The 21,501-nt window shown below is 42.5% G+C and overlaps 1 protein-coding gene across 1 annotated transcript in view; it reads right to left on the bottom strand.

Moving 5' to 3' along the window:
• The window catches only part of DHX16 (DEAH-box helicase 16), an 81,700-nt gene that overhangs the window by 18,458 nt on the left and 41,741 nt on the right, over window positions 1–21,501 (bottom strand). The window contains exons 12-16 of the mRNA XM_089656947.1: window positions 16,660–16,758; window positions 6,464–6,616; window positions 6,217–6,357; window positions 1,971–2,133; window positions 1,524–1,642 (exon numbers count right to left, since the gene is read on the bottom strand). Coding sequence (XP_089513073.1) covers window positions 1,524–1,642; window positions 1,971–2,133; window positions 6,217–6,357; window positions 6,464–6,616; window positions 16,660–16,758 — 675 coding nt within the window. The remainder of the gene's footprint in view (window positions 1–1,523; window positions 1,643–1,970; window positions 2,134–6,216; window positions 6,358–6,463; window positions 6,617–16,659; window positions 16,759–21,501) is intronic.

Below are 21,501 nucleotides of genomic sequence, written 5' to 3'. Positions count from 1 at the left end.
TGAATTGGCTTCCTTTTGCCTGGTCTCTGCCATAGCTACAAAGTATTCCCTGTGGGGTACTCACAGACTTGGGAATGGGAGATAGTGTAAGCATGTCTGGTAGGAGTATGTGGTAACACAGGTGTAGATGGTTCTGAAACTAATCCTTGTGGCAAAAGGAAGTGCCAGAGTACCTTATAAGGGCTCTAAGTTGATGTGGCGTTGAAGTGTGCGACTAGTGCTGTGATGCAACTCTTAGTCAGCCACTTGAGACCAAGCTGAGTGGATAATTTTAGTGCAAAGTTTGAAAAGTTTACTCTGTGAAGTCAATACATAGTCCCATTTTAACTGTAATGGACAGAGATACAGAGTGACTGTCTTACCTGTACATGATACTGGACTGTATTTAAAGTTAGAAAAACAAAGAAAAATGTCTGTGGTGCTTGTTCACAGATCAGGTGCTGTTAATGGATTCAGTGGAATGAACCGCTGCTAGTGTTTGAGTAACAGCATGGTCTACTCATTAACTCAACTTTGACTGCTCAAAGATTACATGTGGGTGGCTGCAATTAGCTGTGAGGTGGCAATTGCTTTCAATGGGGCTGCCTACTCACAGCTAATTGCAGGCAGGGTGCATTCACAGGTGTGAATGCACCCTCAGGCATAATGATCAACAGACAATCTCAGTATGCAGCAATTCAAGGACATTGTTTCTTATAGAGAAGAGAAATTGACAATCAGAAAGCAAGAAGAAGGAAAAGAGTTCTCCCGCAGGCCCGAAAAAAACACAAAACTAGAGGAGTCCCCAAACCCATTGGAGATAGACTGGGGAACTCATACATCCACTAAGGACACCAGATCTTCAGGAATTCAGTATCAACAATACTGGTCATTTTTTCATGTAGCATCAGGGTGGTCAGAATAGGCTTAACCTTACAGAAAGGGACAGAGGGTGATCTCCAAGCCTTGGCAATAACCCGTTTAGCGGCTATAAAGACGTACATGGCAAGCTTCTGCTGGTGCGCAAACAGGCCCATAACTGGGCAGTGAAGTAATGCCGCTTTCACGTCTTTCAGAATGGAAACAAGGAAAATGGAATATAGTAGGCCAAAAACGTTGGACCAGAACCCAACTAGACGAGGACATGACCACCAAATGTGAAGTACATCCCCACACATTCCACAGCCACAGAAGCATCTGTCCGAAAAGTTGGGATTGGCACAACAATGCGAGCAGGCACCCAATATCAAAACTTTATAAGTAGCCTCCATAGTCGCCGTATTGAAAGAGCAACAGGATATAATCAACCATGCTTTACTCCATTCAGCTGGGTCTATAGATGCTCCCAAGTCCCTCTCCCAACCAGAATTTTTAATGATTACATAACTGGACTAAAATGTTTGGGGTTTTTTTTGTGTCTGTCTGGCATTTAGTTATTAATGTTAGTTAGCATCTCAGTAGTCTCTATGGGCAACACAAAATGTAATGTTTTAATATTTTTTTTCCTATACATAAAACCCATAAGCCATTGTTTCCATTCTAACCTTAGTGAGCTCGCCCAGATGGTTTAGGGCCCCCAAGGCATACAGCTGCTCCAGAGCCAAAACCAGAGTCTCGTGAGGAGGAGGATCCATGAAGTCAAAGTGGATGAGATCATTGATACCTGGAGGTGATACAGAATACTAGTCAGGTGCAGGAGCAAACACAAAGGAAAGGCTACACACAAACGTTAAGTGACCAGAGGTATAATTCTGATGGGGCACATGTTACAATCTGTCCAATCCCTTAAAGCAGGCCAGGTATGCTACAATCTCATTGTACAAATTGAAAATGGTGGGAAATGGTAGGCCAGTGACACTGGTAAGAAAGATTAGATTTTTTTCTATGTTACTTCATGTTTCTAATTATTGCTCAAACATTCACCACCACTTTTCACTGTTCTAACTCTCCTACACAACAGTGTGACTTTGCCACTACTATGCTCAGCTCACCTAAGCTCTTCAGCAGCAACACCACATTTCCCAGGTTAGTCCTCTGGATTTCCGGCACTGTTGAATCTTCCATCTCATTCTTGTAAGCCCAGGCTGTATACAGCCGGAAACACTTTCCTGCAGCCACACGGCCAGCTCTTCCTGCTCTCTGATTGGCAGAAGCCTGGGAAAGAAACACCATCCATTCATGATTAGATTGAAGGAGAACAAAAATTATATTAAATCTATGGGCAAAAGCCTAATTTAATATATGATGCAGGCATTTTTTTTTCAAATACAAAAAAGTTGCTGCTGTAACATCCTGAAAATCACTTGCTGCTGTAACTGCTGGAGTTACGCATTCATTTGTTAGTCTCTTGGTTAAAATTCATTTTAAAATATATGTCAATCTACAACTACTCTGTTCTTGGGATGACAACGTACAGTTTCCTACTGAATAAATAGCATTGTCACCCTATTAGAAGAAGCAACAAAATAAGGGACAATCTACAGGTATGATTAACAGGTAATCCAAACTATGTTACAAGGCGACTCAGAAAACCAAAAACTGTTAATTCTAGTAATTTTGCCCATAGTCCATTTTTTAGTTAGTTATGTATTTATTTTGATCTGCCTCTGCCCTCCCCTCCTTTGTTCTTGCCTAAACAAGAATGACATTTCATTATCCTCTGTTGCCTCCTCAGTTATCCCAGGAGGCATTACTTACCCCATTTGTAGAATGCAGGGAACTAAACAGAGGTGGCACTAGGCCTTATACGTGCAAAGACAGAAAGTGTCCATTTACATGTTGTTCTATGAAAGGAGGAAACTAATGCCATCTGGAATAATGGACATCAGTATCTCAGCAGCCAATACTATCCTTCATTCATAGAATAATATGTAAACAGACGCTATGCTAGATCTTTGTCTGAGCATGTGCAAGATCTGACGCTGCATCACTGGAGAACCAGCTGCAAAAAATCAGGAAGAGACAACTGGCTCCCCAAAAAAAGATGGTGGTGTGGATCAGGACCTGTAGGAGAGAGGTGCCAAAGAAGAGGACAACGCTGAATATGTTGGGCTTGTAAGTATAAGCACTAACGTTCATTAGGGAAAGAGAGACAGAAATTTGCAATGGGAGGGTAAAGTTTCTCTTAACCACGTCCTGCTCGTAAAACATCATATGATGTCTTTGGGTGGAAGTGGTTAGAACGGGATTATGCCTGCACCTGCAGACATCATCCCCATATCAAAATTTTACACCGGCATTTACCTATAAAGCAGAAGTGATTTGAGTGGCTGAACAGCCAATCAAGCACTTCTGCGAGCGGTGGAAGGTTGTGTCCCCCTTCCCTCCACCATCACCTTTCCTGGGCTCTGCCATCTGATCTCTGAGTCCGGGAGTGGTGTGACTGGTGGCGATGCCGGCACTACATAGAGAAAGAGGAACTAACATTGTTCCTCCCTCTCTGTGACCCTGGAAACCAGAAGCGACAAGTCACTTCCATTTCCCGTTCTTTGTTTACCTGGCCATTGGCGACCACGGAGTAGCCAATCAGACCGATCTGTGTCTAATAGACCTCAGATCTCTTCATAAAGAGGACCTCTCATGGCTCATGCTTTCACAAGAGATGTTGTTCATCCCTTGAGAAAGCAAAAAAGTTGTTAAAAAAATATATACAGTTCTATTCAAAATAATAGCAGTCAGACATCACTAACCTGATCAATCACTGTTTTTGATAGAAATGATATTTGTACATGGCAAATAAGTTACTAGCAGGTGTAGTAGAGTAATAGAAATCCAACAGACCCAACAGTGATGACATGCATGCTGCTGATTCTGTGTAATTGAATCACTAATTGAAAGGGGCATGTTCAAAATAATAGCAGTGTGGAGTTCTATTAGTGAGGTCATTCATTCTTTGAAAAACAGGTGGCAATTATTGCCCTTATTTAAGGAAGGAAGGCAGCAAATGTTGTACATGCTGGTTACAGTGCATTTCTCTCTGAAATTCTGAGGAAAATGGGTCGTTCCAGACATTGATCAGAAGAACAGCGTACCTTGATTAAAAAGTTTATTGGAGAGGGGAAAACATATAAAGAAGTGCACAAAATGATAGGCTGCTCAGCTAAAATGATCGCAAATGCTTTAAAATGGCAACCAAAACCTGAAAGACGTGGAAGAAAGCGAAAAACTACCATTCGAATGGATAGAAGAATAGCCAAAATGGCAAGGACCCAGCCAACAATCAGCTCCAGGAAGATCAAAGAAGGTGTAAAGTTACCTGTGAGTACTATTACAATTAGAAGACACCTATGTGAAGCCAAGCTATCTGCAAGAAGCCCCCGCAAAGTCCCACTGTTGAAAAAAAGGCTGAAGAGGTTACAATTTGCCAAAGAGCACATTGACTGGCCTAAAGAGAAATGACGCAACATTTTGTGGACTGATGAAAGTAAGATTGTTCTTTTTGGGTCTAGTGGCCGGAGACAGTTTGTCAGACGACCCCCAAACACTGAATTCAAGCCACAGTACACTGTGAAGACAGTGAAGCATGGTTGTGCAAGCATCATGATATGGGGATGTTTCTCATACTACGGTGTTGGGCCTATTTATCACATACCAGGGATCATGGATCAGTTTGAATCCATCAGAATACTTGAAGAGGTCATGCTGCTTTATGCTGAAGAGGAAATGCCCTTGAAATGAGTGTTCCAACAAGACAACGACCCAAAACACACCAGTAAACGTGCAACATCTTGGTTCCAGACCAACAAGATTGACGTTATGGAGTGGCCAGCCCAATCCCGGATCTTAATCCAATAGAAAATGTGTGGGGTGACATCAAAAATGCAGTTTCTGAGGCAAAACCAAGAAATAGAGAAGAACAGTGGAATGTAGTCCAATCATCCTGGGCTGGAATACCTGTTCACAGGTGCCAGAAGTTGGTTGACTCCATGCAACACAGATGTACAGCAGTTCTCAGAAACAGTGCTTATACAACTAAATATTAATTAAGTGATTCAAAGGAAAACAAATTCTTCAAACATTTTTCAGTTTATATAGTGAATGTTTGAGTTTGTAAAGAAGAATACAAACACTGCTATTTTTTTGAACAGTCTAATATTCACTTTTCTTCAATTTTGTTTAGAGGAACAACACAAATTTGATATATTTTTCTTCATGTTTTGATTTGGAATAGAATATGTAGTGTTCCCAATGCATTTGTGTGTATGGAAATAAAAGCTATTAGAAGGATTTTGAGCTTTTTTCACTTTTTTCAACACATTGCTATTATTTTGAACACAATTGTACATATATTAAAGAAACAGTGTAAAAGAAAAGTTTCAAATAAAAAATTTTAAGCACCCCTCCCCCCTTACTAACATGCAAATCACGAATGCATACACAAGTCCCGCACGCATAGGTATACAGTGAACACACCAAACCTGTGAGGTATCCTTGCGAATGTCAGAGCGAGAGCAATAAATTTAGCTCCAGACCTCCTTTGTAGCTCGAAACTGGTAACCTCTAAAGGCTTTTAAACCGTTGACTATGGAGAGTTTTAGGTACCGTAGTTTGGCAACGTTTCACAGGCGTACACAATTTTAAAGTGTGACATCTTAGGTATCTACTTATTTGAAATATCATCTTTTATATTTTAACAAAAATTAGGTATTATATAGTGTTTGTGTGCAATAAAATTAAAGTGTATTTTTTCCCAAAAAAGTGTTTGAAAAACTGCTGTGCAAATACCGTGTATAAAAAATGGCACACCCATTTCATTCTCTAGGGCCTCAACAAAAAAATATATATATATATTATGTTTGGGGGTTTTAGGTAATTTTACAGCAAACAATATGGATTTTTACATGTAGGAGAGAAATATCAGAATTAGCCCAGTAGAGAAGTGATTAAAATACTACCCATAGCAACCAATCAGGCTGCCTGGTCCCCTACTGCACTCTGTGGCCCCAAGGTCACAAATGGATACACTGGAGAGGTATAGGCCACTAAAAAGGGACCACATCACACAGTGTCCAAAATTGTTCGATGCTAAATATATGCCAGTAAGCTTAGCTCCTCAAGACAATGAAAATTGCTGGTTTGGGTAGCATGATGGCAAGTATTTTTTCCTTTGCCAGAAGCCCTATTTTTGTGTTTTGTAAACATAGAGACAACAAAGTCCTGATAGATGTTTAGTTAGCTATATGGTTTGATCTACGACAGCCATCTTATAGCAGCTGTAAAAGAACTGCAATTTGTCACCTTAGAGCAGGGAGTAACAATAAGGGACTCCATTCCTGAACGAGCATTGTAGCTTTTTTGCTTGCAAAATCCTGGATCAAGGACATAAATTATCCCATCTATGGTCAGTGAAGTCTCTGCAATGTTGGTAGCTACAACAACCTTCGAGAGGAGAGAAAAAAAGAAAAAAAAAAAAAGACATAAGAAAGACATTCACTTTCTTAGCAGTCTGTCCTCCATTTTGTTCCTCTTTTCTAAAATACACTACCTTTCTGGCCCCAGGTGGGGTGGGTTCGAAGATCTTGGCCTGCATGTCAGACGGTAAGTTGGCATAAATTGGTAGAACAAGCATCTCTGCTATCTTCGAGCCAAGTCGGCGACACCGTTCCTGTAACATCTCAACACACGCCTCAATCTCTTCCTGCCATAAACAAAACAGTAAAATTACATAGGTAAAAATCAAAAGATTCTCAGTGTGCTGGATAATTGCTGATACAGTTAATTTTTTGCTTCTAGTAGATGGTGCAACTAGAAAAGGATTACAGCTCATTCACGCCAAGACCGCTGTTTTCTATATGACTTGTTTACCCCGCACTGGCGCATTGCAGAAAAAGACTGTACTTGTACTCATGCAAATGCTCCAATACCTACAATTTGAGCCCTTACAAAATGAATGAGAATTGCATGTGATTTGAACTGAAATTGCACTATTTCAGCTGAAGTAGCAGTGCGATTTCTGCTTGAATCACATGCGGTTTTGCAGCCTGTGCAATGCAAATCGCACCATACCCACAGGGAAATGGCATTTGATTCGGACAGGAATCACACCGCATTCCCATCCAATCACATGCAATTCTTGTTGTATGAGCTCAAATTTTACCACAAAGGTATCGGTAATCGTTACTGGCAAGTACCTGAGCACAAGTATCGGTATCCGTACTCGCAGATTTTTAAAAAAGGGCATCGGTGCAACCCTAATATCAAAAGAGCCGCCATAACAGGAGCAAAAAAAAAAAAAAAAAGGTAAAAATAATAGAAACCTCCTGGATTGCCAAATCTTAAAACAAAAATGGTTCTGTACATAAAGCAGAACTACAGTCTGCTATATGACTTTGGCCATCTTGATTGGCGAGCCCAGAATGAAATAACTGCTACGCATGAGAGTTGATTCCTTTCGGCACCAATGTGTGCCGAGAATACACACGGAGATACACCAGAGTGCTCAGTGTATATTCAAAATCAGCTTTGCTGGAAGGAAAGATGCATTTATACAGTTGTGCTCAAAAGTTTGCATACTCTGGCAAAAATTGTGAAATTTTGGCATTTATATTGAAAATATGACTGATCATGTCACAAACTGTCTTTTATTTAATGATAGCGCTCATATGAAGCCATTTATTTTCACATACACCCTGTTCCAAATTATTATGCAAATGATATTTTTCTCATTTACCTAAATAATTGATATAAATAACAGTCAGCATAATTCTCATGTTATCAACTATTAAGAGTACAATTCACATTTTATTGAACAAACCTCCTAATGATAACAGTATTTTTTTTAAACATAAAACACTTCCAATGCACTGTTCCAAATTATTACACACAGTAAGTTTCAAAACACTTTATAGTTTGTAAAGAACTGAAAATTGTCATTTGTTGTGTTTGCAGCATATTTACTGAAATCAAAAGCTATTTCAATCAAACTTAACAACATTTTAACTTTTTAAACATTTTAACAGGTCATGTTACATTGTAACATAGGACCCCTTATTTGATAGCAGCTTCACAAGTCTTGCATCCATTTAACTTGTGAGTTTTTGGACAGTTTCTGCTTGAATTTGTTTGCAAGATGTCAGAATAGCCTCCCAGAGCTGCTGTTTGGATGTAAACTGCCTCCCCCCCTCATAGATCTTTTGCTTGAGGATGCTTCAAAGGTTCTCAATAGGATTGAGGTCAGGGAAGGATGGAGGCCACACCATGACTTTCTCTGCTTTTATCCCCATAGCAGCCATTGATGCAGAGGTATTCTTTGCAGCATGAGATGGTGCATTGTCATGCATGAAGATGATTTTATTACAGAAAGCCTGTACCAGGGAAGAAAGTGGTCAGTCATAAACTCCACATACTTTGCAAAGGTCATCTTTACACCTAAAGGGGCTGACCAGCTCTGCTCCCATGATTCCGGCCCAAAACATGACTCCATACCACCTTGCTGACGTCGCAGTCTTGTTGGAACAGGGTGGCCGTCCACCAACCATCCACTACTCCATCCATCCAGACCATCCAGGGTTGCACAGCACTCATCAGTGAACAGGACTGTTTGAAAATCAGTCTTCATGTATTTTTCTGCCCAATGCAGCCGTTTCTGCTTGTGAGCATTGGTCATTGGTGGCCAAATAGAAGGTTTATGCACAGTTGCAAGACTTTGGAGGACTCTACACCTTGATGTCCGTGGGACTCCAGAGGCACCACCAGCTTCAAATATCTGTTTGCTGCTATGTAATGATATTTTAGCAGCTTCTCTCTTGATCCGATGCATGGATCTGGCAGAAATCTTCCTCAATGTGCGTTCATCTGCACAAACCAGTCTGTGCTCTGAATCAGCCACAAATCTCTTAATAGTGCAATGATCACGCTTAAGTTTTCGTGAAATATCTAATGTTTTCATACCTCATCCAAGGCATTGAACTATTTCACTCTTTTCGGCAGCAGAGAGATCCTTTTTCTTCCCCATATTGCTTGAAAATGGTGCTCTGCTTAATAATGTGGAACACCCTCCTTTAGTAGTTTTTCCTTAATTTGGGCTCACCGGCCAATCTAATTATCACAGGTGTCAGATTGTTTTCAGTGATCAAAAGAGCCCTGACACACAATGCCATCCATGAGTTAAACTGAAAAACAAAATATTTAATCTTTGTGACACTTAAATAGAATTTGCATAATAATTTGGAACAGGGTGTAGTTGTTTAGCTCCCTTTTAAATCATAATGATAATAGAAATCACCCAAATGGCTCTGATCAAAATTTTACATGCCCTGGAATGTTTGGCCTTGGCACAGACACACAAGGTGACACACCGGTTAAAATGGCAATTAAAGGTTAATTTCCCACATCTGTGGCTTTTTAACTTGCAATTAATGTCTGTGTATAAACAGTCAATAAGTTTGTTAGCTCTCTCACGTGGATGCACTGAGCAGGCTAGAGACTGAGCCATGGGGGAGCAGAAAGGAACCGTCAAAAGACCTGCAAAACAAGGTAATGGGAACTTAATGTAGAAAGGATATAAAAAGATATCCAAAGCCTTGAATATGCCAGTCAGTAATCTTCAATCACTATTAAATTCTGGGATCTCTTGATTCCAAACCAAGGTCAGGTAGACCAAGAAAGATTGCAGCCACAACTGCCGGAAGCAATGTTCAGGATACAAAGAAAAACACACAGATAACCTCAGGAGAAATACAGGCAGCATTGGAAAAAGTTGTTTCAAGGAGCACAATACAAAAAATTAGCCGCTTGGTCGAGTTACTAGAAGGAAGTATGCCAATGCCACAAAAAAAACAAAATTACTACCGGTATATTCCAAACAACACCTTGACATGCCTCACAGCTTCTGGCACACTGTAATCTGGAGTGACAAACCAAAATAGAGCTTTATGGAGAGGGGTCAACAAGGCCTATAGCAAGAAGAATACTATCCCCCACTGTGAAGAAGGGTGGTGGCTCACTGATGCTTTGGAGGTTTGTGAGCCCTAAAGGCACGGGGAATCTTGTGAAAATTGATGGCAAGATGAATGCAGAATGTTATCAGAAAATACTGGCAAACAATTAGCATTCTTCTGCATGAAAGATGTGCATGGGATTTTCCAGCACAACAATGACCCTAAGTACAAGGCCAAGTTGACCCTCCAGTGGTTACAGCAGAAAAAAGGTAAAGGTTCTGGAGTTGCCATCACAGTCTCCTGACCTTAATATCATCAAGTCACTCTGGGGAGATCTCAAACGTGAAGCTCATGTGAGACAACCAAAGACTTTGCATGACCTGGAAGCATTTTGCAAATACAAATGGCCAGATATACCATCAGCACAAATTTGCAACCTCACAGACAACGATTACAAAAGACTGCACACTGTCATTGATGCTAAATGGAGCAATACACAGTAGTAAAAACCAAGGGTATGCAGTGTCAGCACCTGTGGCAGTGAACTCTTAATCCACAGCTTGGGGTTCCCCAGGGCGCGGAGTCTAAGCCCCAGCCCGCTTGTTCACCAGAGCCCCTGATAGTGGGGATGGACTTGCAGCAGGCTGGGACCAGGTCGCGGCCCCCAGGTACACCCAGCTGAGGTAGAAGAGACCGCTAGCAGGAGCAGAGTACAATGGGAGTAGACTCAGGAGATCCAGTAGGCTAGCCGAGGTCAGGACAGGCGGAAGATAGGCAATGTCAGGAACGAAGCTGAGGTCGGTACACGGATAGACAATATAGGAGGAATGTCAGGGACAAGCCGGGGTCAGTACACAGATATACTAGACCGGATACTCAGAGGACCACAGGGGAGCTCAGACAACAAACATTGCTCAGGCAAAGTGAGACAGACTGAGCATATCTTAAATAGACAGGCCAGCTAGGAGGCGGGCCAGGAAGTGATGAAAGGGAAACACATAAAACCCAGGGAATAGCAGACGACGCCCATAGGTGAGCACAGAGAAACACACATGTGAAAGAACAGCAAGGAGGTAAGACAAACAAACAAGAGGCTGCAGGCTAACTTGTGACAGTAACCCCCCTCTTACGAGGTCTCCCCACTTTTTTAGGGCCAGGCTTAAGGGGAAACCTCCGATGAAAAAATTCCATCAGGCGGGGAGCAGAACATCAGCAGAAGGAATCCAACACCTCTCCTCAGGACCATATCCCTTCCAGTCAATAAGATACAAAAGCTTCCCTCTGATGAACTTAGAATCCAAGATTTGCTTGACTTCATACTGATCCGAAGTACTCGCTATTGGGGAAGAATGACGATGAGGACGGGAAAACCTGTTAATAATATAGGGTCTCAGAAGAGAGACATGGAAAACATTAGGGATTCTCAGATGTGAAGGGAGGCGCAGTTTGAAAGCAACAGGATTGGCCTGGCGGAGAATGGTAAATGGACCAATGAAACGAGGAGCAAATTTCATAGAGGGTACTCGTAGACGGATATTCTTGGTAGAGAGCCAAGCCTTGACACCAGGGAGGAATTTGGGACTTACGGCGGTGATGACGATCTGCAGCCGTTTTGTACTTGGAAGCTGCCAGATGTAAATTCTTGGAAACCTCTGCCCAGATGGAATTGAAGGATCGTTGTATATCTGCAGCCGTGGGAACCGTAGAAAAGATAGGAACAGGAAATGGCACCGAAGGATGATGACCATACACCGTGAAAAAGGGGGACTCACCAGTACTGGCACTGGCATGGTTATTAAGGGCAAACTCAGCCCATGGTAGAAGGTCTACCCAATCATCCTGATGGGCCAAAATGAAGGCACGAATATAGCGTTCCACGTTTTGGTTGACTCTTTCAGTTTGGCCATTAGACTGCGGATGGAAGGATGACGAGAAATCCAACTCGACTCCGAAGGATGTGACTAGAGCCCTCCAGATGTGAGCAGTAAATTGAACCCCTCTATCTGAAACAATGTGAGAGGGCATACCGTGAAGACGGAAAATCTCCTTAATGAAGGTGGAGGCCAACGTAACGGCCGAAGGAAGTCCCGGAAGTGGAGTAAGGTGGCACATTTTAGAAAACCTGTCCACAGCCACCCAGATAACAGTGGAACAGCAGAAGGGGGTAGTTCAGAAATAAAGTCTATGGAAATGCAACTCCAATGCTCATCTGGAACAGGTAGAGGTAAAAGGAGTCCTGCTGGAGCAGACATGGAGGATTTAGATTGCACACAAATGGCGCAAGCCTGGACATATTCTTTAACATCCTTTCGCAGTGAGGGCCACCAGTAATGACGCTGCAGGAAGGCACAGGTGCGTAGTACCCCAGGATGTCCAGAAAGTTTAGAGTCGTGTGCCCATTTGAGTAGCTTTGGACGAAGGGCGGGGACCACAAAGGTCTTTCCGGGTGGGATGCGTTTAGGCTGAAGATGAGTGGTGGCTAGGATCCGATTGGCAGAAATGATAGGTTCTGATTCAATATGACATTCAGAATCAGCACTGTCAAATGATCTAGACAAAAGGAATCCGCACGGGCATTTTTGGAACCGGGCCGAAAGGTAATGTCAAAATTAAATCTGGCAAAGAAAAGAGCCCATCGTGCTTTTCTGGGATTCAAACGCCGGGCGGACTGGAGATACTGGAGGTTCTTCTGATCAGTGTAAACCAAAATGCGATGTGGGGATCCCTCCAGCAGATGTCGCCATTCCTGCAGTGCCAGCTTTATCGCCAGCAATTCCCGATCACCGATCGTGTAATTCTTTTCAGCATCCGAAAATTTCTTAGAGAAGAAGGCACAAGGATGGAGTTTACCATCATGCATTTGGAGCAGGACGGCCCCCACTCCCAAAGAAGAAGCGTCTACCTCCAAGAAAAAAGGATGAAAAATGTCTGAACGTATGAGAATCGATGCGGAGAGAAAAGTGGATTTTAGTCTGTGGAATGCGTCGACTGCCTCGGAAGGCCAGGTTCTGGCGTTGGAACCCTTTTGAGTCAAAGAAGTGATTGGGGCCAGCAGCGAAGAATAGTTAGGAATGAACTGGCGATAGAAGTTAGTGAACCCCAAGAAACGCTGAGTGGCTTTCAACCCAGAGGGCTGAGGCCAATTGGAAATGGCTTGGAGTTTGGCAGGATCCATAAGCAGCCCTTTATCCGTGACTATGTAGCCTAGAAAAGGAACCTGGGTTTGTTCGAAGAGACACTTCAACTTAGCATACAGGCGATCAGAAAAAATGTCATTAACGAAGTTCTGGAAGACGGCTGGAGCATTACACAAGCCAAAGGGCATCACAAGATATTTAAAATGCCCGTCTCTGGTATTGAAAGCTGTCTTCCACTCATCACCCTCACGGATCCTAACCAGATTGTATGATCCACGGAGATCTAGCTTAGTGAAAATTCGAGCATCTCGGAGTCTGTCAAAGAGTTCAGAAATCAGAGGTAAGGGGTACCGATTCTTAACAGTGATAGCATTGAGACCTCTATAATCAATGTAGGGTCGTAGTGAACCATCTTTTTTCTACACAAAGAAGAAGCCAGCCCCAGCAGGAGAATTGGACTTACGGATAAAACCTTTCTGCAGATTCTCCTGGACGTATTTGGACATGGCTTGAGTCTCAGGAATGGTGAGAGGGTAAACTTTACCTCGTGGTGGAGAAGACCCAGGTTGTAAGTCAATAGCACAGTCATAGGGACGGTGAGGCGGCAGGGAGTCAGCAGCTTTCTTGCAAAAGACATCTTGGAAGACCCGATAGTGCGGACTGAGTATTGGAGAGGTGATGACCTCCGCCACGGGTACACACCTAGGAGGACTCACTTTAGGAAGACAAGTCTGATGGCATTGTGAGCCCCACGACAATACTTAGCCAGAGTTCCAGTCAAGATAGGGTGAATGTCTCTGCAACCACGGAAGTCCCAGAATGATGGGACTTGAAGACTTAGGAAGGACCAGAAAGGTAATTTCCTCATGATGAAGAACGCCCACATGCATGGTTATGCTGATAGTTCGAAAGCGTAGAGGTCCTAAAGCCAAAAACTCAACTGCAGATACGGATAGGGGCATCATCAAGGGAACAAGAGGAATGCCCAATTCAGCAGCCAAGAATTGTTCGATGTAATTCCCAGCTGCCCCAGAGTCCACATAAGCCGAAACCTGGTATGAGTTCAGAGCCCAATGGATGGAGACAGGCATAACAATTCGAGGGAAGGAAGCGGAGTTCAGGTTCTGGTCTAGATCGACTCCCTCAAAGTGACCTAGACCCGGGAGTTTCCCGGTCAGACTGAACAAGACTTAATAGCATGACCCTTAGCCCCACAGTAAAGGCATAGACCAAGTCTTAGGCGATGCAATCGCTCCTGTGGAGTGAGGCGTGTACGGCCTAGCTGCATTGGTTCCTCGGAAGTCGGCCCAGCTGCAGAGGTAGGTGGTACAAGGAATTTTTGGGAAACAGGAACAAACAAACCCACTTGGGAGTGACGTGGACCAGACTTTTCCAGATCTCGTTCCTGGAAGCGGACATCAATTTGGATGCGAAGAGCAATCAACTCATCCAGGACGGTGGGTATGTTTCTTCCAGCTAATTCATCCTTAACCCGGTCCGCTAAACCCTGCCAAAAGGTTGCAGAAAGGTCCTCATCATTCCAAGCAAGTTCTGAAGCCAAGGTGCGAAACCGGACTGCATACTGACCAACCGTCATGCTACCTTGGCGTAGCCGAAGAAGGGCTCCCGCAGCAGATGAAGTCCTGCCGGGCACATTGAACGTTTTCCGGAAAGCTTGCTGGAAGGCTGGGAGACTGGAGATAGTGTGGTCTTGATGCTCCCACAGTGGCGAGGCCCAAGCCAGTGCTTCACCTGAAAGGAGGGAGATCATGTATGCCACCTTGGAACGATCGGTAGGGAAATGATCGGCTGCTAGCTCAAAATGAATCGAGCACTGATTGATGAAGCCTTGACAGGCCTTGGGATCACCAGAAAAGTGAGGTGGTGGAGGCAGCTGGAGTTTCAAAGGATGGGGTTCCACAGGGGGAAAAGCGGAAGGTGGAACAGCAGGAGCCGGAGCAGGGCCTGAAACCGAAGATGAGGAAGTGGACCCCGCCTGTAGCTGATCCAACCGGGAGAAGAGTTCCTGCAGATAATGCATAATCTGTTCTTGATAGGCCTGCTGGACATCGACTCTTTGCACCTGAAGTTGTTCTAGGAGAGGCTGCGGTGTCTCAGAGGAGCTCATGGCCTGAGCAAACTGTCAGCACCTGTGGTAGTGAGCTCTTAATCCACAGCTTGGGGTTCCCCAGGGCGCGGAGTCTAAGCCCCAGCCCGCTTGTTCACCAGAGCCCCTGATGGTGGGCATGGACTTGCAGCAGGCTGGGACCAGGTCGCGGCCCCAGGTACACCCAGCTGAGGTAGAAGAGACCGCTAGCAGGAGCAGAGTACGATGGGATTAGACTCAGGAGATCCAGTAGGCTAGCCGAGGTCAGGACAGGCGGAAGATAGGCAATGTCAGGAACGAAGCTGAGGTCGGTACACGGATAGACAATATAGGAGGAATGTCAGGGACAAGCCGGGGTCAGTACACAGATATACTAGAGCGGATACTCAGAGGACCACAGGGGAGCTCAGACAACAACCGTTGCTCAGGCAAAGTGAGACAGACTGAGCATGTCTTAAATAGACAGGCCAGCTAGGAGGCGGGCCAGGAAGTGATGAAAGGGAAGCACATAAAATCCAGGGAATAGCAGATGACGCCCTCAGGTGAGCACAGAGAAACACACATGTGAAGGAACAGCAAGGAGGTAAGACAAACAAACAAGAGGCTGCAGGCTAACTTGTGACATGCAGACTTTTGAACGGGGGATCATTTAATATGTTTTTTCTGACATTGTTATGACCTACAGTTGAATATGAATCCCATAAGAAAAAAAAAGTATTTTCTTAAAGTTTGTATAAGCAACACAAAAGGGGGCTAGAGAGAGGGCAGCGCTGTTGTGAATGGATTCTCTTTCTGTGTATGTGTGGTTCCTGTTTGGTACATTTTACTGAATGCCTAATTTCAATGCCAATTACATTACATGGTACATGATTTAACTGCCTTGTTTGGGCTCTGCATAGCCATTCCATGTTATATCTTCATTTGCAATACTGTGGAAAGGCACTACTGAAATGGTTTTCTTTTATTTCTGACTTTTGCAGTTGCAAATGTTTTTTTCTGTAAACAAGAAAAATTTGAATAAACACCTTTAAAAAAAAAAAAGAAATTAAAGATGTGTTTGCCTGCTCACTTATGTGTTCTTTAAAAATGGTACTGTTTTCTACCAATTCTCAAAGGGTATGCACACTTTTGAGCACAACTGTAACAGAAGAAAAATTCAGAGGTCTCTTCTGCAACAAAAGCCTGCCTGCCAGCATGCTTTAATTTTAAATCTATAGTTCCACTCTAAAGTAATCCTTACCCAAGAGAACCATTGCAGCTGCTGTTGCAGACTTATTCTGCAAACCCTAGATACCTGGCTGTCATTCTGACCCCACTGGAGTCAATGCTGTGACCTGAAATAGGTAGGCTGATAAGGATTTTTCACTTTCCTGATCTGTGTACTTATTTTGGGTTAGTGAATTATAAAGTATTTAAGAGGAAAGGATGAAAGGTTTACCTATGAAACTGGATTTGTTTATAATGATGGTTACTATCCTTACCAATGCCTTCATGTCTCCAAGGCAGCATAACAGTTTTAATAGCTGTAACACTCATCACAGTGAAAATATTTATCTACCTGCCCTGTCAAGAACACCAATATGTCTCCGGAAGGTTGCGTAACATGAATCTGTAGGACGGACACAACACACGCCTCTAGGTAATCAGCCTCTGGGGCCTGCAGGATAGAGTTACATGTAAAAATCAGCAGCTAGCACTGTTATAACATTTCTACAAACTGACAAAATCAGTACATACATGTACTTACTGTATCAAGTACAACAGAATACTCATGAAAGGTGCAACCAGCTTTAGGACACTACACATAGCTTTCACTTATTGGTTGTTATTTTATCTGTTTCAGTTATTTGAATATTTAAGGCTTTCTTATAACCAGACATGCATAAAAAAAAAAAAGAAACAATCATGCAATTGGGTCATGACCAGGGATAACATTACATTATTTTAAAGAAAAGTGCCCATCAATTGGCAAATGTCTTTATGGAAATCTTTAATGTTTGCTTAGAGCAGGAGGTAGTGCCTTCTTGCCCTAAAACATTTGTTATTGTCCCAGTTACTCAGAAATCTAGTAGTTCTCATCTCAGGAACGATTGTCCTGTTGCCATGACATACACCCATTATAATGAAATGTTTTGAAAAGGTAATTTTAAATCACATTAAACAGTGTATTCCGTCAGGGCTGGATAGCTACTAATTTGCCTTTAGAGCTAATCAGTCCACAGAAGATGCTATTGCCTTATTCTTACATTAGATAAAAACAGCTACAGTGCCTTGAAAAAGTATTCATACCCCTTGAAATTTTCCACATTTTGTCGTGTTACAACTGAAAACGTAAATGTATTTTATTGGGATTTTATGTGATAGACCAACACAAAGTGGCACATAATTTTGAAGTGGAAGGAAAATGAGAAATGGTTTTCAAAATTTTTTTACAAATAAATATCTGAAAAGTGTGGTGTGCATTTGTATTCAGCCCCCCTGAGTCCATACTTTGTAGAACCACCTTTCACTGCAATTACAGCTGCAAGTTTTTTTGGGGATGTCTCTACCAGCATTGTACATCTAGAGAGGAACATTTTTGCCCATTCTTCTTTGCAAAATAGCTCAAGCTCTGCCAGATTAGCTGGAGAGCGTCTGTGAACAGCAATTTTCAAGTCTTGCCACAGATTCTCAATAGTATTTAGGTCTGGACTTTAGTTGGGCCATTCTAACACATGAATATGCTTTGATCTAAACCAATCCATTGTAGCTCTGGCTGTATGTTTAGGGTCGTTGTCCTACTGGAAGGTGAACCTCCGCCCCAGTCTAAAGTCTTTTTCAGCCTCTAACAGGTTTTCTTCTAAGATTGCCCTGTATTTCGCTCCATCCATCTTCCCATCAACTCTGACCAGCTTCCCTGTCCCTACTGAAGAAGAGCATCCCCACAACATGATGCTGCCACCACCATGTTTCACAGTGGGGTTGGTGTGTTCAGGGTGATGTGCAGTGTTAGTTTTCCGCCACACATAGCGTTTTGCTTTTAGGCCAAAAAGTTCAATTTTGGTCTCATCTGGCCAGAGCACCTTCCTCCACATGTTTGCTGTGTCCCCCACATGGCTTCTCACATACTGTGAAGAAGACTTCTTATGGATTTCTTTCTTCTTACCACTCTTCCATAAAGGCCAGATTTGTTGAGTGCACGACTAATAGTTGTCCTGTGGACAGATTCTACCACCTGAGCTGTGGATTTCTGCAGTTCCTCCAGAGTTACCATGGGCCTTTTCGCTGCTTCTCTGATTATTGCTCTCCTTGCCCGTCCTGTCAGTTTAGGTGGATGGCCATGTCTTGGTAGGTTTGCAGTTGTGCCATACTCTTTCCATTTTCAGATGATGGATTGAACAGCGCTCTGTGAGATGTTCAAAGCTTGGGATTTTTTTTATAACCTAAGCTTGCTTTAAACTTCTCCACAACTTTATCCCTGACTCATCTTGTGTATTCCTTGGTCTTTATGATGCTGCTTGTTCACTTATGTTCTCTAACAAACCTCTGAGGGCTTCACAGAACAGCTGTATTTATGCTGAGATTAAATTACACACAGGTGGACTCTATTTACCAATTAGGTGACTTCTGAAGGCAATTGGTTCCACTAGATTTTAGTTAGGGGTAGCAGAGTAAAGGTGGCTGAATACAAATGCACACCACACTTTTAAGATATTTGTAGAAAATGTTGAAAACCATTTATCATTTTCCTTCCACTTCAGAATTACGTGCCACTTTGTGTTGGTCTGTCACATAAAATCCCAATAAAATACATTTACCTTTTTGGTTGTAACATGACAAAATGTGGAAAATTTCAAGGGGTATGAATACTTTTTCAAGGCACTGTATGTTCATATGCTTTTTATTGATTTAAGCTCAGCATTTAATTCAATCTTATCGATGAAACTTGTTGCTATGAGGGGCATTCAAGTCAAACCGGGACTTTTAATTTTACAGGTATAAAAAGGGATGCTATCATGAAGGTACTACATGCAGTCGTAAGTGGTGTGTCCTAATATTGATAGGCGCCGCACATGCCATGGGCTAGTCCAGAGACCGTTAATCAAGATGGCAAACAACAGTGTTAGTGCGTGCATGGAATAGAATGTTGTGATGAAGTTTCTTGTGAACAAAGGTGTAACACCCGTAGCGACCTACAAAAGACTTCAAGCACAGTACAGTTATGAGACACTCAGCCGCAGTAAGACATTGGAATTGTGTAAAAGTTTAAAAAATTGAGGTATGTCCATCAGTGGCGATCTCGGCCATGGTGGTTCCCAGCACACAGTAGTCATTCCTGTGAACGTTCAGTGTGTGGAACGCCTGATTTTGGATAATTGATGCATAACCTGTCCTGAAATTGCACAAAAGATGAATCTTTCTGTGGGAACGGTGAACACAATGATGACAAAGTGAAACAGGCTGACCTAGAATGGCTCAGGCGTACTGACAAATCTTTCTATGCCAAAGCTTTCCAGGGATTAGTTGAACGCTGGGATAAGTGCATAAAAGGTAGCACGGGAGTATGTTGAAAAATAAATGCAGTTTCCACTCTTTGAAATTTGTTCTTTTAATTGGCCCTATCCTCCCCATTGCTCAATCCTCACCTGTATCATAACAAGGTTAGTACACTGTTTGGCAATTAGTGTTTACTAATCGATATCGGAGTGATCTCCACTCTGGCTAGCTCCAATACAATGGAAATATGCATAAACATCTTTCTTAATAATTTACTTTTTATCTTTCCCCTTTCCCTTTAGGTTTTATATATGCTGTTTAGCAACCATTGTGGCCGAGCGGATATTTTTGAGGCCTTTATATATTTATCTACATTTATCACTTTCAGTGAATATTCTCTAGTGGCCTTTTGGGCTTTAAAATCGATGTTCACATCAATCTTACAGCCGATATCTTTGGAAGGTTAGCATAACACAATTTGTGACCTCTATTATATTGCTATTTGGATTGGGGAAGGGATATATAGCTATTTTATGATCTATATACCTCTTTTAGATTTTGAGAACAACCCCTTTATAGGGACTGTCAAGTGGCGTTTCATCCTCATGGGATCCCCCTGCTGACTTGCTTGACATGTGGTTGCTCCATGCGGGATCTTCATCTATCCCGACACACTTTCTGCTCTGTAATCAATACCTCAAGGTATTTTTGAATTTATATAATTCACAAACAATTCTATACCATGTGACATTATGTTATATGTATATTCAATCCTTTTCTCTATGTAGTAACTCCTGAAGAAGCGATACTGTCGCGAAACATGTTAAGTAACTACAGAGTAACCATCATGTGATTACCCATATCGACATTCGATTTATGTATTTTGATATCTTTACCGGGATACGGTACATTTGTGTCAATTTTAATAATAATATTTGAAGAGTTTTGTAATCAGCATAGAATACTCTACCCCCCCCCCCCCCCCCTTGGTGGTCTTGCATTCGTAGCGGAGTAACATGTATGTAATTGCGATGTAATGGTTTACATTTCTATAATAAATTGATTTCAAAGATATATTTGTTGCAGTGCCTCTAAAGTCCACAATTGGCCCTTTTTTATTTTTTGGATTATTCTATTTAGTATTATGGGACGTGGCACACAGGAGCCTATTATATGCCCTTACAGTTGGTCACTCTGTATGGGGTATTTATCCATGTTGATCTTTTAATTATATAAAAACTCAAAAGTCCCGGTTTGACATGAACGACCCTGGTAAATTAAATTTGCTGGGGTTACGTCCAACCCTTTGTAACTGGATTTTGGATTTCCTAGCTAATAGGCAGCAGAGGGTAACGGTTGACTGTTGCTACTCACTGACGCTGTCTTAGTACAGGGGTGCCACAGGTATGTGTGCTATGCCTTTTTTTGTATTCTTTATATACATATGATTGCGCCTCCAGCTTCAAGGTGAACTCTGTTCTAAAATTTGAATATTGGTGTCATGTTAGTTGGAAGAATGAAGAGTGGTGACGAGGCTGCATTTAGGCAGGATATAGGAAACCTAGTGAGTTAATGAAGGAACAATAATTTAGAGCTAACTGTGGATAAGACAAAAAAAAATAATTGTAGATTTGAGGAAAAGTAGACAGATCACTCATGAACTAGTTGTGACTGATAAGGCAGAGGACGAGAGGGTAAAGGGGTTCTGTTTTTTGGGAACAATTAGGGAAGATCTGTTGTTGACAGGGCACATATCCTGCCTGGTGGGCAAGGCTCATCAGAGATGTACTTCTTGAGGAAGATGGGTAGGGCAGGCTTTACCAAGCGTGTTCTCCTAAGCTTCTATAAGGCTGTCATTGAGAGTGTGCGGATTTATCACATCTCTCTGTGGCAAGGGATGTGCTCAGTCCATGACAGAAATGCC

The sequence above is a fragment of the Staurois parvus genome, unplaced genomic scaffold, assembly GCF_062004578.1.
Source record: "Staurois parvus isolate SC_StPar_1 unplaced genomic scaffold, SC_StPar_1.0 ptg000950l, whole genome shotgun sequence".
Taxonomy (NCBI): Eukaryota; Metazoa; Chordata; class Amphibia; order Anura; family Ranidae; genus Staurois; species Staurois parvus.
The sequence above is the reverse complement of the archived record's forward strand: the minus strand, read 5'-3'. Positions and strand labels throughout refer to the sequence as shown.